This window comes from Alternaria postmessia, assembly GCF_024291825.1.
Source record: "Alternaria postmessia strain BMP 2775 chromosome Unknown scaffold_224, whole genome shotgun sequence".
Classification (NCBI taxonomy): domain Eukaryota; kingdom Fungi; phylum Ascomycota; class Dothideomycetes; order Pleosporales; family Pleosporaceae; genus Alternaria; species Alternaria postmessia.
The window spans coordinates 1-18,004 of NW_026260297.1; the positions used below are offsets into that span (position 1 = coordinate 1).

An 18,004-nucleotide genomic window follows, 5' to 3' on the forward strand; every position below is an offset into this window, starting at 1 on the left:
ATCCTCTCCCTCTCCCTTTGTTAAGGTCCCCTGCTTCTGTATACGCTTTTTCTTCCGTTGCTTACGTGCTAACGCTGCCTTATTAGCCTTCTCAAGGCTGGCAATCCGATCGCGCATTAGCTCAGCTAAGAGCATCATCACCTCAGCCCCCTTCTTGAGCTAGTTAATCGCCTAAATAATTAAAGCTGGTGATGAGCTCTTGTGCCGTCGCACGCGATCACGTATTAACGTTGATTAAGCCTCAAGCTCACGTACGTTGCTCGGCGTACAAGCCTCCCAGGGAGCCTCTAGTAGAGCAGCTAGAGTAGGCGTACGGAGCTGCACGTCTAGCTTCGAGAGGACAGCGTCTGGCTAGAGAGGAACAAGGCCTGCGCCGCGAAAAGCTAAGCAGATATTGGCTGGCGTGAACGCTCGATCAAACGCTGTCTTGAACGCTAGCAGAAACTCAAGCTTGGTGATGTAGTTAATGTGGTGGCGGATTAGGCTCTCCACCTCACGACTGTACGCGCGCTTCAACGGCGAGAAGCAGCTAACGTTAAGAGGTTGAAGCAGGTAAGATAAGTAGGGTGGCATGCAGAGCGTGTAGATGTTGTTCTCCTTGCAGAGCTCTTGAAACTCAAGGGATTGGTGGCTCTCATGGCCGTCAAGGACGAGCAGGCGACGCGCACCAACCATGCGAGTCTTCGTGTAAGCGTTAAAGTGCTTTAGCCACTCTACTCCTAGCTTGTTAGTTGTCCAGCCATTGTCGCTGACTGCGATCGCCCAGTCGCGTGGGATCTCTGCTTCCTCGTACCAGGCAGACAGGTGATACTGGCCAGCAAAGATGAGGAATAGTGGGACTAACCAGCCAGCAGCGTTAATCGCAGCGATCAACGTTACCCACTCGCGATTACCAGGCTGGATAGCCTTTGGCCTACCTCTCCTCTCTGACGCTGTCACGACAAGCTAAGTCGTGATCTTGCCCATTATAAAGCCAGCTTCGTCAAAGTTGTAGACGTTATTATCGCAGATACCGTACTTAGCCTTTGTCTGCTCTACAAGCTCAAACCAGGCACTAATTAGGACTAGATCTTCGCACAGAGCTCTCTGCCTATCGTACGCTCGGTTAAAACACGTCGTGAGACTGTCTGTACGCTTGACGAAGTTGGCTGGCCACTTCTGTCCAACCTGGCCTGCGCCGCGCGCAGCGAGCAGCTTATCAGCCATATCACGTACAGCTGTATACGTAGGTGAAAATCTACGTAGATCTAGATCAAGTATATAGCTAACAATTACCTGCTCCTCTAGCTGGGTGAGCTTCTTTGAGTTGGGCTGGCAATCGCGTCGGGCGGGTTTACCAGCGCGTCGGCGGTGGAGGGTAGCGCGAGAGACTTCAAACGTCGCTGCAGCGCGTCTCTCAGTCTGAATTTGACTTGTACTAAGAGCTAAGATTGCAAGGTTTATATCAGCCTCACGAGAGGCGTTTTGAGTTGGGGTAGGTAGAGCCATAAGTGATTTGAGGTCGTAGGTTGCGCAAAGTTGGTGGGGTGGCTCACTCGCTTGCCTGGCTCACTCGCTTGCCAACCATGTTAACATGTTTTACAAGCGAGTGACGCGTACAAGCGAGTGACGCACCCCACTAACTTTGCGCACCTCACCTATCTCAATCTACAATGGCTCTACGCAACGTTACTTAATTACTCTCAAATGAAGCTGATGTTTAGCTTGCTATCTTATCTATTAATGCTTAACAAATCCAGGGCAATCGTCCTGCTGCAGCGATCTACAACGTAGCTAAAGCGACGCTCCGCCGTCGACGCGCTGGGATACCTGCCTAACGCGATTGCCAGCCCAACTCAAGGAAGCTTACTGAGCGAGAGGAGCAGGTGATTATTAGATATATACTCGATTTAGATACACGTGGATTTGCGCCTACGTACGAAGCTGTACGTGATATGGCTGATAAGCTGCTAGCTGCGCGCGGCGCTAGTCAAGTCAGCGTCTACTAGCCGCGCAACTTTGTTAAGCGTACAGACAGTCTTACAACATGTTTTAATTAAGCGTACGATAGGCAGCGAGCTCTATGCGAGAATTTAGCCCTAATTAAGAGCTAGTTTAAGCTTGTAGAGGAGATAAAGGCTAAGTACAGCATCTGCGATGGTGACGTATACAACTTTAACGAGGCCAGCTTTATAATAGGCAAGATCACGACTCAGCTCGTCGTGATAGGGTCAGAGAGGAGAGGCAGGCCAAAGGCTATCCAGCCTAGTAATCGCGAGTGGGTAACGTTGATCGCGGCGATTAACGCTGCTGGCTAGTCAGTCCTACTATTCCTCATCTTCGCTGGCCAGTATCACCTGTCTGCCTGGTATGAGGAGGATATCCCACGCGACTAGGCGATCGCAGTTAGTGACAACGGCTGGACGAATAACGAGCTAGGAGTAGAGTAGCTGAAGCACTTTAACGCTTACACGAAGACTCACGTTATTGGTGCGCGTCGCCTGCCTGTCTTTAATAGCTACAAGAGCTACCACTCTCTTAAGTTTTAAGAGCTCTGCAAAGAGAACAATATCTACACGCTCTATATGCCACCTCACTTATCTTACCTACTCTAGCCTCTTGATATTAGCTGTTTCTTGCTATTAAAGCGCGCGTACAGCCGTGAGGTAGAAAGCCTAATCCGCCACTACATTAACTACATCACAAAGCTTAAGTTTCTCCTAGCGTTTAAGACAGCGTTTGATCGATTGTTTACGCCAGCCAATATCTGCTCAGCTTTCTGCGGCGCAGGCCTTATTCCTCTCCAGCCAGACGCTGTCCTCTTAAAGCTAGACGTGCAGCTCCGTACGCCTACTCCAGCTGCTCTACTAGAGGCTCCTTAGGAAGCTTATACGCCGAGCAACGTACGCGAGCTTAAAGCTTAATTAACGTTAATACGTGAGCGCGTGCGACGGCATAAGAGCTCATCACTAGCTTTAATTATTTAGGCGATTAACTAGCTCAAGAAGGGCGCTAAGGTAATAATACTCTTAGCTGAGCTAATGCGCGATTAGATTGCTAGCCTTAAGAAGGCTAATAAGGCAGCGTTAGCGCGTAAACAGCGTAAAAAAAAAGCGTATACAACAGCGAGGAGTCTTAACAAAGGGAGCTGGCGAGGATATACTCGCTTAACGTAAGGCTGATTAGCAGATTGCTCGTGAGCAGCGTTAAGAAGGAGAGCGATCAGGCGTGAGCCGCCAGGCTCTCGCGCGCTGTAAGAAGTGCAGAGAGACTGGACATAACTCTTGTACGTGCAAGAAAGATACCTTAGATACTGCTTAATCTGCTCTATTAATATCTATATATTATCTTGTAAGGTAGTTGAGATATACGCGTGTAGAGGTGCGCAAAGTTGGTGGGGTGCGTCACTCGCTTGTACGCGTCACTCGCTTGTAAAACATGTTATGCAATATCGCATGAACTTGAGACCATATTTGGAAAAACCTTACACGCAGCATCAGCGCCTTTGTTAGTGATATATGAGCACGCTAGACCTGATGGATGCGAACAATCGATATTGCATGTTATAAGATATCAGGCAAACCTAGGATACAGAGACACCTGGAAGATTTTGGTCTTCTTCGCCGAGCGGGTAGTCTAGCCTAGTCGGGCCGGACTAGTGGAGTGAACCCATGACAAAGTGAACGCGACCAGACCTGTAACACTAGATAGTTACAAGACCATGTAGATGCTTGGTTCGTATGGGTTTGAAAACAGCTTTTACCTTCTATTCAGCGCGAAAATAGATCATATCACAGAACTCAACGATAACACCCTCTAACCAAACGGATCGAAAGTGCTCGGATCGTAATCCTTCCCCTCTTGCCACATCTCGACTACAACCTTGTCCTTCCATATGCCATCCGACCTTCTCTTCTCCCATTTTCGGGATACGGTATAGTGCCATATCTTTGTACTTCCACCCGCTGCGACGAAGGCCACTTCGATTCGCTGAATCGCGCTTTCCCGACCAAAGTCGTGCCATAAGCGCAGCATTAAGTTATGGGCAACCTTCTCTTTGATCTGAGGTGAACCCACTGACCATGAATTCGGGTATGAAATCAGCTGGTATGTGTCTACATCCAGATAAAATGTGAGGTGAAGCTGTTCGAGGTTGCGAAACGAAGTCAGCGCTGAGTGGACAGATCGATGAGTCGCGGCGCTCGGCGGTGTCCATGGCGAAAACGACAGAGCCGAGGGTTTGAGCGAAGAAACACCATGCTTCTGCGAGCTAGAGATGGTGAGGAGCTTCTTCAAACGTGCAACGACCGATGTCTTGCCCGTAGCCTGATCGTCCGGCCATACGCTTGACCCCTTCGTTCCCTCTTTTCTCTGCACTTTCATTGGCAATCGTAATATCTTTATCCCTCGAGCTGTCTCCGCTAGATTGTGAAAGTGCTCGGGTTCCCACGCTACACTCCTTGCATATTTTGCTTCCAAACTACGCAGGCTCTGTCCATGCTTGGCTAGAAGTGTAGGTCGCACCATTTGCATGTCGTCGTCATCATCACAATACGTCTTCACATTTCTCAGTGCATCGATTGAATTGAGAAAACGCTCAAGAACTTTCATGTCCCTGTTCGAGTTCCAATAAGCCCTCGCAGCGCCGTAACCCTCCCAGAAGCCGAAGCCGAGTGTCTTGAGCTGTGACACACGTCCTGTCAATGCTTGTAGAAGGGCTGTAGGGGTACCGTGACCGAGATCTAAGGTATGTAGCCGACCCCAATCCATGCAACGTGACCACATCTGACAGTTCTCTGCAGTTGGAAAGTAGTTCTGATGCTCTGGATCTAAGGTCAACTCCTCGAGTGCCGGGAACATATCACCGTCCCGAAACGGAAGATTGAGCGGGCTTTCTTTGTAGTTGTCATTCATGTGCCAGGAAGTGTGCCAGGAAAGGTCGCCGACTTGCAAACGCAGAGTCTTCAAGTTGCGGACTTGGAGTAGGCACTGTTTCAGCTCGGACATCTCCGAAGGACAAACGTCGCATGGTCGTTTTGCAAGAGCAGTAAAGTCCAGGGTGTCCAGATGTGAAGACGACAGAATAGCCTTGTCCATTGCATGAGGTCCACGATCGTTGTTGATGTAGGTAAGTCGCATATTAGGGCGATCTACCAACAGTGCCTGCAATGAAGGCGGGAAGGGGTTCGGAGTCTCCCATCTGTGATGTGTCAGCTTTCTGGAACCGTGGTGCGGATGCGTGGGATTTACGATAGTCTCTGTAGCTGCACCAAATGACTCCAGCAGTCTACCAGTAACGTTACGAGCTTTTCGCAAATCTCAGGATCATATCGGACGGGTCTGACTCGAATGCATCTTATTTTTTCGCCGGTCGCCTTACCTGACATTCGCGTTCCCTGTAGGATTGTTGTTTCAACGTCGTTCACACCTGCAAGCGTAATCTCGCGAAATAGAAACTCCTCAGAAGAACTTCTGCTTGCGCGGCACACAACTCGAAGCGCGTGGAACGCCGCATAATCGTCGTGAAAGAGTTGAGCAAAGATACCGGAAAGAACACTTTGCGGCAGGGCGACGAATTGAGAAGACATTGTCAACGATGCGCGCACGTTTCGCACAGGTAGAGATAATTGCTATTGCGGCTGAAAGCAGCGTGTCTGTGTTCGAGACGGCGGACTGTATATATGTGAAAGTGCAGCCTAGGTGGATATTACCCCGGTTCTACACAGCCCGCAAGCCACCCGTTCGGATAAAATAGATTACACGACTTAGCGCCCACCAACTAGCGCCGCCTCTTGCCAGGGTTCGCTGTTCCAACTACGCCGACCCATCGCTGCAGTATCGAGGGATGACAGCATACTGTTCATCGCGTTAGTAGACTCCTGCTGAAGGTTGCATGTGACTCACTTCATCGCTCCAGAGAGAGTAATGTTTGCTCCACTTGGTTTTGAAGACTGTTGGCGCTTCTATGTTTCCAAAGAGCTCTGCACCAGCGTCCATACCGTAGCAGTAGATAAAGGGTTGATTGCTGCCAACTTTCGTATTCGCATACAACTGCGCATACGAATCGACACCCAGATCGAGCTATTCATATGTCAGACGCTTTCAATGCCATCACTCTCACGCTTATGCTTACCGCAGCATTAGATATTGCAGAGCTATCAAACACAATGCCGAACGTCACTTTTGGGATAATGTATACAGTGACCTTGCCCGAGGCGTCCAGGTCCCAAGTAAATTGGTCATGGACACCGGATCCAGAAACATCTTTCTTCGTAGTCTCCTCGTCGGGTTTGTCGTCCTCACCATCGGGGATGGGATATCGCATTGAGTAGTCCCACCCAGGCATCTCCATCTCATACGTTGCGTTGATTTTCAGTTGCGCTTCTCCAGCGAGTGAACCAATGATACGGAAATCAGGGCCGATGGTCACAAAACCAGGAACGCGGAACGTTGCGCCAAAGTTGTGGGCTCCAAACAGCTCAACATCACCAGTGTGGAAGGACACCTTGCCAAAGGCTTCGAACTTGAGTTGCGCTGTCACCTGGCCCTCCGTGCGGAACCAAGCGGAAGACTCCTCGAAACTCTCAAGGTTTCCAAGCTTGCCGATAACGGTGACTCCACCTGCCGTTTGGACGTCAAGATCCATCTCAACCCAGCTCTTGAAGTACAGATCGTCCGCCCACTCTGCACAATCTGTCAGGGTCTCCTCGAAGATCTTGATGTTGAATTGTTCATGCACCCGGTGCCTGACGCCCTCATACTTGATGTCGACGTCCCTTTGTTTGTCCCACCATTCTTTCACGTTGCCTGACCACCATCTCTTGTGCAACTCAGTGTAGTGCAGCTCGCGCTTTTCCTTGCGCCAAGCATGTTCTAGCCAGGCCTTCTTGTTGCCACCAAACATTGTCTCGATCTCCAGATCTCGTTTGCGCTTGTGTTTTCCAGGAGGTGCTTCGATAATGCTGTCCCAATAGCCAGGGTTGTCACTGTAGTCAATGCGTACCAAAACATTAGACTGGTCAGCGCGCTTCTCGAACGTCGTGAAATCATAGTCGAATGTGAAGTCATATACAGCGGCATCGCTAAGCCCCCGCTTCTCAAGTCTGTGTCGAATGTGGGCATGGGTAGTCGAAGACTCCATTTTCCTCGCGACAGCATATTTGCCAGGGCCGCAGTCGCTGGGCATCTCAACGACAGTGTGCTCCAAGCCGCCTCTGAAAATGATGTCGCAATTACTGTTTTCGGACGAGTCCGTACATACCGCCTTCACGGTTTGGCGATTCTCGCCGGCGGTGTTATCGCAGTCGAAAAGTTCCCAATGTGAGCCATCGCGTTTGTTGACTGTCGTGATTTCGTCTTCAGGGCCGGACATGATGTAAAAGCCAAAGGCATGATCATCAGGATCGTTGCTATTTCCTGGTGTGATCTGGCCACCCATTGTCTGATCAACCTTGATGGTAATCTTCTCGGTGTTCGAGTCGGGTCCAGGGGTAGGGAACAGGTTCCTGCGATCTGTCAGAGAGGCACGCACATAAGAGAAATGAAGAATGAGTGACTTACTTCAACGGCACGGGCAGATTGATGGTTTCCTGGCACAGTTAGCAAGCCGCAAGTCAGCACGAGCATTGGGAGAGGTTACCTTGCCCATGCCTCTGGTATCGCAACAAAAGGCGAGATCTGCATTGTACCACGACCAGACGCCCATCTGTTGAGGTATCGTGTACTTGCACTCGTGTGTACCATCTCCTTTGCCATCGCCATTTGGTCCGCCGTACTGATCCTGGTCGATTTTGCTAGTGGTTGAACTGCAAAATTCCGAGTTTGAACAGATTGGGATGTTACCGCCCTCGTTCCAGTAACACGAAGATGTGTCGATGCCTTTTTCGCAGCAGTAAGAGAGGCCCTTGTTGCCTTGACACGTTCCACGTTTGGTGGTCACGAAGTTGCGATCTAAGGGGTCTTTTAGCTCAACTCCAGAATGACGTCAACATGACACTCACCTCCACAGACGCTTTTGAGACTGTTTGAGTTCTGCGGCCTCCCATCCTTCAAATTCAGACACTCATCTGTCCAACCACACACATCGTTGACACCACCAGTGGAACTCTCACAGCAGTATTGTGCAAAGCCAAACCAGCAGGACAGGTGCTCGTCGTCGATGTAGGGCTCCGTACTTGATACAACAGGTATCTCGCCGTCGTGACAAGCGCCTGAGCACCAGAATCCCTCGATGCCTTGTTGACCTCCAGACCATCTGCATTTCTTTGGATCCGGAGTCGACTTCAGAGGACAGCACAAAGTCTGCCTCTGAGCTTTGCCGTCGCGCATGCCGCAGTATTGCTGAGCGCCAGCTGATTGATAGCCGGCACCACACGATGTGGTACCACAGGAAGACCATGCGCATTCAGTTCCTGTTGCAGAGCCGAAATCACCTTCATCGATAGCGCTTGAATCGTACCCATTCTGCTCGGCAAAGACGTCAAGTTTTCCGCCTAAGAGGGCTTTCAGTGCCGTATGGTCCGTGTCGTCAAGGTCTATAGACCAGACAAATAGACCAAGCAGACTAATCCTCAATCAGTGGGCATCGGCTTGGGAGTGACAAGATTACTCACCCTTGTTCTTTCGCGAAATCGACCTTGTCCTGGAGCGTTTCTTCATCGTCGTAAGACACCCACTGATTGTTGGAGCCCCAAGCCAAATACTTCACTCCAGCCTCCTTATCGTAAATCTTTTCGAGGTTGAAGCGCTTGATATACGACTCAATCTCGGCGAAAGAAAGTATACCGCTTTCGCCGGTGCATTGCCCAGCCACGCCAGGTGCTGAGTGCTTGCAACCAGGCTTGTTGCAATTCGCGTCCTCGAGGGTGTACGACCGACCATAGAACCCAATGCCCAGATTTATGCGATTTGCAGGTACACCCATACGCCAGAACAAGTCAAGAGATTCCTTGATCTCTGTCTTGTTGGTATGTGCATAGACGTACGGCCCGATGTAAGTGCCAGGCGCGTCCCAGCTGCCATGTCTAATTCACTTGTTAGGTCCATGCTGCTCGCAAAGTAAGATGTCGCACTCACAGATCGTAAGACATAAGATTGATCCAAGAAACGTATTTCCAAAGCAGGTCAATCTTGAACCATCGCAAATACCAATAAGAAGATGGTGCGGTGAACGAGATGCCATAATCATCTCCTGCGAGCTCAAATACCGTATTGAGTGCTTCGAGGAGCAGAACAAAGTTACCTGGATCATCCGGTTTACCACCGCGATCTGAAGAGTCGAATTAGTCAGTCGTATTGAGGGGACGATCATAAGCAACATACCTGGTGCGCCCGGATACTCCCAGTCCTTTTGGTAGTGTTAGAAACTCTGCCCAAGATATGCCAGCAAAGGCGACTTACCAGGTCGACCCCATCAAATCCCCATGTCTTCATGAACTTGTGCAGATTCGCGGCAAATTTGTACCGATTGGCGCCCGTGCGTGCAAGATCTCCCCAGACAGCCTGCGTATCGGTACCGTTATCGCTATAAGTCCAACCACCCAACGAGATCCAGATCTTGAGACCTGGCGCCTTTTGTTTCAGGTTTGTGATCTGAGAGAAGACATCGTCCGAGGTGCGCGGCATGGGTACAATTTCAAACGTCTCCGGCTCGATATATGCAAACGCAAGGTTGAGATGGGTCAGCGAGCCAACTGGGACATCATCGATCGTTCGTTTGGAGCAACTTCTTGTCGTCAAACTCCACCCTGCCCAGTAGCTGGTGCAAGTTAGTGCAAGGCATCATCTTCAAAGATGGTACGCACCCAATGACCAGTTTGCGTATATCTCCGCGATTGGGCTCGCTGGAGCCAGGTTGCTCGCCTGGAGAAAGATGACAAAGTCAGCCACCATGGCGCATGCATAGACGTGGGAGCCTCACAATTGCTTTGGCATGTATCATCGCAGTAGTCTGCTTTGACGCCACAGTACCCTGATCCGCTGCAGCAGACTTTCAAGGGGCACGTTGTTCCGGGTACAGCTGCACCCGCGCCGCACTCCGATTTATGGTCACAGTTGGAAATGCAGACATCCTTTCCGCAAAAGTCGCTTCCTGACCCACACTGCGCATGTAAGATATTGATCCGACCATAACAAACGTGAAATCATAGAGACTTACCCATCCCCTAAAGTCTATCAGCAATGAAGTTTTGGGTGGGAACAGGAAACGTACGTCTTTCCATTGCAGCATTCACCTCCAGCACATGGCTCGCCTTCTGCACACCTTCCCTTTTCTGCCCTTTGCCAAAGCTCTGTTCTGGTGTTCGGTGTAATCGGAGGCGGCAATACTTGCGCCCTCCCGATGCGAGCAGCGTTAGGCAAGGCATTTCCCCCATCAAGTCGTGTTGCTTGAATTGCGCATTCTGCCAATAAGATGGTGCAAAGAAATACTGATAGACAAAGCAGCTTCAAAGATGCATACATGACTTGTAAACTCGAAATCGAATTCGCCAACTCTTGCTACAAGAGAAAGAACAGAGCGGAGAAAACTAATGAGCGTGATATGTCAAAGTATCGCAGAAACAATGATCTGTGGTATGCACGAAGCATACTCCATCTCCAGCCATTTGTGCATCCTAGCAAAACCCCTGGCAAGATACCGCCGGATATAGGAATACTAGAGCAGTCGAAGAACGCCTGGATGCATCACTACCCCTGTCGCGAGGCTGCGCTGAACACTAGAGAGGTTTCGCGAAAGTTCAAGGTGTTGGTACGATTTTCCGGATAAATCCACGGACCCGACTGCGCCGCACCAGATATTACAAGGCGACCCGCACTACCCTGATCCTGCGAAGGATCGAAACGCAAGATCATGCTCCCGTCTCCCGAGGTTGTCAAGATGCTCTGTACACCCCACGGGCTCCCACACACGGTCAGCACTAGCCTTTGCCAAGCTGAACTACATCAGGCTTGTCAAACCAAGAAAAGACAAGGTTGACGGGACAAGATTCCGATTCCACATCTTATCTCAGGCCTCCGGCCTCTCTTCGAATGTCTTGGATATTGTGTAGGTCGTCTATAACAAATCGAGTCTCGTCTCCGCATCAACCGCAATGATGGACACGGCTCGGTTGTATCCTTTCCACGTACCTGCATACTCTAGATTCATCACGCATGTATGAAATTGGAGAATGCCTTGCACTCAACGTGAAATCTTGCGAAAGTTTATCCTAGCGTAGGATTGAGGACACCCTAATGTATGTCAGCTCGAGATTAATGGCAACCGCTCAGCTTGTCGCTGAAAATGGCGCAGAAGTGATAACTCTGCATGTGGGTTGGATACAGGGTCCACGGACGCACCGAGACCACGGTCAGGCGTTCGTTTCCCGAGACTCCGAGAAAAGGAGATATCGGAAAGAGGTAATCGTGCTCAGTCTTAGCCGGCCTAGACTGTCAAGAATGCTACACGAGTATTGAACAGCTGACGATTGCGCCCGCTCCCGGATAGTCTTGTAAGTCCTGTTCACGTACATCATCTTGCGCGAACGGAGCCTGTCTCAACGTTTATCCATCATCTCTAGGCTCGAGTGTTATTGAGCAACTGGTGCCTCGAGCTCGTGTATCATGACTCGCCTCACGCTATGGTTGCTTCTATGCACCTTCGTCTGGTCTGCACGCCAGGAAGAGATGCCGCAGCTTGATTCAAAATCGCTGAATCTCCACCCCTTTCATTACAACATGATAGTTAACACTACTGCCGACGATCCCGAGCTTGATAGATATCTTTGGAAGGGTATCAAGAACGAAGATGTAGTGCCAACGAAAACAGGAGGAAAGGTCATCACGTATAGCCTGCAATCGAGATTGGGGAAACGAGCGGTAGGATTGCCTTGGATGTAACAGTGGTTACACTCTGCTGACGTTCCCCCTCCTTAGCCTACATTCTACGGGCCGCTCATCAAGACACCATGCCTTTTCTGTGGAAAGAAAGCCAGATCAGTCTCCAATGTCAACATCGGTCAATTCACCCCAGACTCGATGATCGATAGGATGAAATGGGGAGCCAAAATCGGGCAATGCCTGTTCTACGGGCAACGTAACAAGGCCATGAAAGACAACCCGGACTACAGGGGCTCGTCTTTATCACGCTGGACCACCGATTGGGGTTGTGCTCAGCCCGTTATCAGGCAGGAATTCTTTCGCACTATTTGGGTGAGTTGCAAAATACTCGAGAAGACCTTTGCTAATGGGTCTCCCACAGCAATTATGGCCAAATGAACAAGGCGATGTGCGTGACAGCTGCGAGACAGGGCAAAATTACTACTGCTTGAATTACTTTGAGCCTAAGTGCTGCTGGCTCAACGGAATCCTCGGTGAAAAGACGCAATGGAAGGAGAATGGTATGAAGTACTTCAAGGCCATGTCCCGAGCCATGGCCAGAACCTGCCAAGGCGAAGTGTTTGTCATGCTAGACAACAAGAAGATGCTCTTGAAACAATATGCCCACGCTAAAGACACTCCATCCATCTGGCTCTACGACGAACTTCCTGAACTTCAGAATCTTTACAATCAAGGGATAGTCACAAAGCTTACGGTGATACGCGTGGGGGACTGGAGGCGATTTGATCGAACAGGCTATGCATTCAGGAACGAAGAAGAACCTAAAGATGTTGATGAAGACGATGCCAATGCACCGCCTGCGGACATAAATTCGCGTCGCGTTCGCTCGGTTCCAGAGAACTACAAAGATGATCAGGAAATCACTGCGATGGCGATCAAGATGGCCAAGGCTCTGGCAAAGAAAGAAGCAGAGCTTATATTGACAGGGGAAATGGAGAAAGCTAAATCCGAAATGTATAACTTGCAAAAGCGCGGGTTGTGCACAAGTGCAGCCGACCAAGAACCTCCGGGTATGGACTGGTTTGGATGAGTACCTTGACGGCTGATGTTCGCGTGTCGCGATATTTGTCAGGACGGCCATGCATGTCTAGCTTGAATTTCATTATCATGGCAATACTCTTGTGGTCGTAAACTTCAATTTGTGTCAACAGTTCAATGGAAGAATACACCTTGAATCATCACATCTCGAGATTTGTCACGATCGTCTTCATATGCGACCAAGCGCGGTCTGACCCTTCGTGGCTAATGAAGCAACACTTGAACAGCCTGACGAAACACATAACCACGATTTGAGGCTAATCACTCAGCGAGAGGTGTCGAAAGCTGCAATAGCCGTTATAGAGTATGTCTGCCCATATATCACGTTACAAGCTCCCAATGTTTCGCGAACAGCATAAATTTCCATCTCTGGTAGCCAAGCAGCGAAACCTCAAGCAACAGATAAAGTATAGCGGAGCTTCAAGTGCCATGAGACTCAAAACAGACATTGTATTGTTTACAAAAGCATAATCTCACAAAGAAAAGTATACAGCCAAGTTCCCAGGCCGGGATAATCACCTGTCAGAGGTGCGGGCAGATCATCTGCCCACTAGATACCAATACAAACGTAGTATTGTGCCCACAAGCCGGAACAATCCGTCTTCACGGTTGGGTTCCACTTGTAAAAGTCATCCAAAGCAATTTTGTTGTTATTAGCGATGTCCCAGCAACCGTCTCCAGCCACGACCTTGTAGAACTTCTTGCAGCCCGTCACCATGCCTTGCTGTACCGGAGTCGGTGTGTTGGAAGCTGGCTTCGTTGTGGTTGGGACAGTAGAGGTCTTGAACGTTGAGGAGGCCGGTGCAGTGAATCCAATTGTGCGGATGCAGACATTGTAACCAGACCATAGCTTCGAGCAGTCGGTCCCAACGTAGGGATTCCACTGGTAGAATGAGTCAAGAGGGACTTTTGCTGCTGCAGCGATATCATAGCATCCATCTCCAGCCTTGACGAGGTAAAAGCCGTTGCAGTTTGGAACCATGCTTGGCTGTACGGGCGTCGGCGTTGCGACTCCGTTGCCAGTAGACGTCTTGACAGTGCTCGATGGCTTCATCGTCGTGGACGGAGCAGGAGTGACGGTGGGCTTCGGCGTGGGTGTGCTACCGATCAAGCCAACACAGACGTAGGTCTTGGTCCAGAGGCTTGTGCACTCACTGCCGACTGCAGGGTTCCAAGCGTAGAAGTCATCCAGAGAGATGGAGTAGGTGGACGCCAAATCATAGCACCCATCACCACTCACAACAAGATGGAACTTATTACAGTTGGTGGTCATGCCAGACTGGATTGGAGATGGAGTCGCAACGCCATTGGTCGGCGAAGGAGCCACCGTCGATGATGGAGTAGGCTTCGGCGGCGGTGGTACTCCCCAGTTCTGTTCGATGCAGTAGGAGTTCCCAACGACAAGCTTACATTCCGTGCCGATCGACGGATTCTATGACTGTTAGAGACTTTGCTAGATCCATGTCTACTATCAACTTACGTATGTCTTCAATTGATCTTCGCTGATATAATTATCCGTCGCGAGAGATGAGCAAGTATCGCTGGATATAGTGACTACCCAGCCGCTGCAGTCTGATACAGTATCTGCCGCCGCTGTTGTCGGTGGGTCCACAAGATAGGCGTTGGCCAAACCCAAGGCGCCGAGAACGAGAACGGCTCCAAAGTTTGTAGATCTCATGATGGCAAGAAGTTTTCTTAAAACGAATGTGATTTGAAATGAGCGACAAGTGGAAACGAATGATTCCTGTGATCGTCATTGAGAGGCACTGTATACGTCTTTTAACCCCTCGTTGAGAGGATCATGATAGATCCATTACTCTTGTCAACCGTGATCATCGTTGCCACCCGTACACAATTTCGCTTGACGTACGGTCAGCAGATATGGTCCTGACCGAGTGAAGTTTAGAGAGTCGGCCTTACATCCAACTAATGCAGAGTGCGCCGTGGTCGTCACCGCGGTTTGAGCGGACGTTCGCGACTATCAACGGCTGTAGATGATGTTGGTTATTTTTGGCTATGGCGTGTGTTCTATTTGCTGGTATTATGCCGGGTACCAGCATGCGTGGTGTGGACTGTAATCATGTGGTACTTGCAGCAGCGCGAAAATCCGGGATGGCACTGCTGCAGGAACGGAATGCCGGTACGTGGGAACTTGCGATGCGGGCGACGGCTGTTGTAAACAATACCAAAACCACTGTACTACTTGACAGCTTAGGAAGAAAGTATCGAACCTGCCATAGGTGCACTCAATTTTCCGTCCACAATAATTATCAGGGTCTCCGGGTAAATCCTTCGAGATGTTGGCGAGGTACGGCCCGGGATAAGAGCGGCTAGAAGGACCTTAGCTTTTACCCAGTCAGATTTGACCTCGATATTAAAGCGATGTTGTGGAATAAGGCGTCCTGCCCCACGATCGCGCAGGGACGTCATTGCTAGCCCCCATGTAGATCGGTTCCCGCCCATGAACCGCTGTTCTGTGTACCTGCATGACGGCTACGGAGAAGGCCAGAATACGCGCAACCAAACCAGGTTCGCGGCATAATATTGATACAAGCTTACGCCAAGGTAGCGACAAGCACACCTTCTTTTTCATCGCGAGATTAAGGGGTCACACCAACGAGCATTCGGTACGGCGCGTCCAGCGGTCCGCAAGTCTGGAAGGACATATCCTTAGCGTTTCTCTAGGCACAACGAGATGTGCCCCCACCTTGGCATGTGAAGAATGGTTATTGGTCCGGTCGGATAGAAGTAAGCATCTGGGTGACCAACTAGTCGCAAGGTATTCTGAAGGTCCTGCGTTGCTCCAGAATTGCGATCGAAAGCTTGCTATTTTCAGGGTCTCTACGAGGCCCTCGATTATACGTTCTAACGCCCTCTTGCATGTGGATTCGCACTCGTTGAAACTGTCCAAACTTTTCCATTGAAGACATACCGTTCACCACCATGCGGTTTCCTCCCTCGGGCGAGATTTTGCTATCACTGCTTTATGCCAACTCTGTTCTTGCCCAAATTCAATTGTACAATTTCACTACCGCATCCACCAACCTCTCTTCAACATGCGTCGCCGTCTTGAACCAAGTGCAAAACTGTGATCCGTCACTTGAGTGGGCGGGTCGGGGAAGATACGAAGCGGACGACATACTGCAAACCCTGTGCACGGCGGCTTGCACGGCATCACTGTCAACATGGTTGAAAAGAGCACTCGGCGCATGCACAACGCGATACGTTGACACCCAAGGCAATGCTATGCTTCCCGGTATCTGGGTAGAGTCCATTCTCGAGAATTACAGTTTACTATGCCAGAAAAACGGGTGAGATGAAGATATACAAAGTTACAGGAACATTGAGAGCTGACAACTTCAGTGACAAGTTTTGTAACGCCGTTGTTCGAGATGCAGCTGGAGTGAACCCTGAGAATCAATCGCAGACCAAATCGGCAGGTACGTAGTTCAGCAAAGCGTGTTGAGCGAAGCTCACGATGACTACAGTTGCAACCATTAAATGCGATGATTGCTTCTTGAAACAGATGCAAACACGCCTGCAGATGCCGCTTCTATCAAACTCCGACATGGCAAAGACTTTCACGTCTTTGACTTCGGCTTGCAAGAAGACTGGCTTTGCTGTCACACCTATTGCTGCCTCAACCGCATGGGTTACATCGTGAGTACCTGCCGAGCCACCACGACCAAGCTAACATTGAACAGCACAACAGTTTCAGGCGCCACGCCAACGCCAACCGGATGTACAGGCACAATGTATACGATTCGCAGTGGAGACACGTGTCAATCGGTCGCTGCTGCCCGCGGCATAAGTGTAGCTGGTCTTCTCACCGCCAACGGCCTTCAAGGCTTTTGCGCGAATTTCCCGACCTCAGGGGCACTTTGCATACCCACTAGTGGAAGGTGCAAGACATACACCGTGAAGACCGGCGACACATGTGCCAAGATCGCTGATGCAAACAAGAAGGCATGGGTGCAAATAGTCTCTTGGAATCCGGTCCTTGGTAAGGATTGCGGAAACTTGGGAAGCTACATTGGGTATCCGATATGTGTATCTACTCCCGGTGAAGACTGGGTCAATCCGAGCCCGGTACCCAGTACTTCGGAGGCGACCACACCGTAAGTCATCCACAGAAACTGTATTCGCTTTTCTAAGAGTGATGAAGACGTGGCTCTAACAATGTGTAGTCTCTCAAGTATGCCAGGTACTGCTGTCAGTCTACTCCCTCGTCCTACCAACACGGGCTTCATCAATGGTAGCGATGAATGGCACTACCAATACGGGAACGGAACTCGCCTTGACTGTATCACCTATGTCAATGGCTCTGACTTTGGTTCGAGTGCTTCATGCGCAGATGTCGCCAAAGATGCTGGCGTCAATGCTACAGATATCGCTGAATGGAATCAGTTGGAAGATCCTTGCACGTTGGATGGGAAACTTACGTACTGCGTACAGCGAGTGAAACAAGATTTCACATCGGACGTGACCGAATACTGCAACCTTGAAGACACAGCTACCTATGGGATGACGTGTCAGCAGTTCGTTGCCTTGTGGGCGATCGATTCAATGAGGTTGAACGATTGGAACCCAGGAGTTGGGCCCGATTGCGAGAATTGGATGCCAGGTGAGTCACCAGTATATTGTATCTGCGAAACCATGTGATATTAATATCCTAAAGGACGCACCTATTGCGTAATGGCGCGCCACTTTCGCCAACCAGGTATTCTTGCAGCTTGTAGCAAGTTTGCCACAGCAAATGAGACTGGCCGTACGTGTATCATATCCTGCTATACCATTTACTCAATTACTCATGCTATCAGGGCTCTCCGATCCATGCGGTCTCATCGAACAGCCCAACGGCATTGCACATGCACGCTTCGTTGCCTGGAACCCTGCGGTGATGAACAACTGTACGTTGATAACATACCACACACTGTCGGGATCGTCGTTCTAACACAATATCAGGTAGTGGTATCCGATATGGCCAGAGTTGCTATCAGTCAATCAGTCAGTTGTCAGTTCATCTTTGCGGTTCAAACTGTCAGTCTGGAGGTAGTGAACTGACCTGATTGACTGCCAAGACATTTTTTAGAATCGCGAACTGAGACTG

The 18,004-nt window shown here is 50.0% G+C and overlaps 5 protein-coding genes across 5 annotated transcripts; 2 read left to right on the plus strand and 3 right to left on the minus strand.

Moving 5' to 3' along the window:
• Positions 1–3,795: 3,795 nt before the first annotated feature.
• On the minus strand, positions 3,796–5,567 carry J4E82_011539 (uncharacterized protein; the record flags this gene model as incomplete). The annotated part of the gene is made up of 2 exons (XM_051737743.1): positions 3,796–5,179; positions 5,230–5,567. 2 exons carry the CDS (start codon positions 5,565–5,567, stop codon positions 3,796–3,798), a joined length of 1,722 nt encoding a protein of 573 aa, XP_051582494.1.
• A 280-nt stretch (positions 5,568–5,847) lies between these two features.
• On the minus strand, positions 5,848–10,343 carry J4E82_011540 (uncharacterized protein; the record flags this gene model as incomplete). The annotated part of the gene is made up of 13 exons (XM_051737744.1): positions 5,848–6,060; positions 6,113–7,484; positions 7,540–7,568; positions 7,619–7,929; positions 7,980–8,542; positions 8,592–9,002; positions 9,055–9,247; positions 9,301–9,325; positions 9,379–9,736; positions 9,783–9,840; positions 9,899–10,065; positions 10,136–10,142; positions 10,190–10,343. 13 exons carry the CDS (start codon positions 10,341–10,343, stop codon positions 5,848–5,850), a joined length of 3,861 nt encoding a protein of 1,286 aa, XP_051582495.1.
• Positions 10,344–11,694: 1,351 nt separating this feature from the next.
• On the plus strand, positions 11,695–12,886 carry J4E82_011541 (uncharacterized protein; the record flags this gene model as incomplete). The annotated part of the gene is made up of 3 exons (XM_051737745.1): positions 11,695–11,835; positions 11,893–12,168; positions 12,218–12,886. 3 exons carry the CDS (start codon positions 11,695–11,697, stop codon positions 12,884–12,886), a joined length of 1,086 nt encoding a protein of 361 aa, XP_051582496.1.
• Positions 12,887–13,444: 558 nt separating this feature from the next.
• On the minus strand, positions 13,445–14,572 carry J4E82_011542 (uncharacterized protein; the record flags this gene model as incomplete). Its single annotated transcript, XM_051737746.1, has 2 exons — positions 13,445–14,326; positions 14,375–14,572. 2 exons carry the CDS (start codon positions 14,570–14,572, stop codon positions 13,445–13,447), a joined length of 1,080 nt encoding a protein of 359 aa, XP_051582497.1.
• A 1,890-nt stretch (positions 14,573–16,462) lies between these two features.
• J4E82_011543 (uncharacterized protein) lies at positions 16,463–17,012 on the plus strand (the record flags this gene model as incomplete). Its single annotated transcript, XM_051737747.1, has 2 exons — positions 16,463–16,554; positions 16,599–17,012. Coding segments are annotated over 2 exons (506 nt in total), but the record flags the coding sequence as incomplete, so codon positions are not given.
• Between the last annotated feature and the right edge of the window lie 992 nt (positions 17,013–18,004).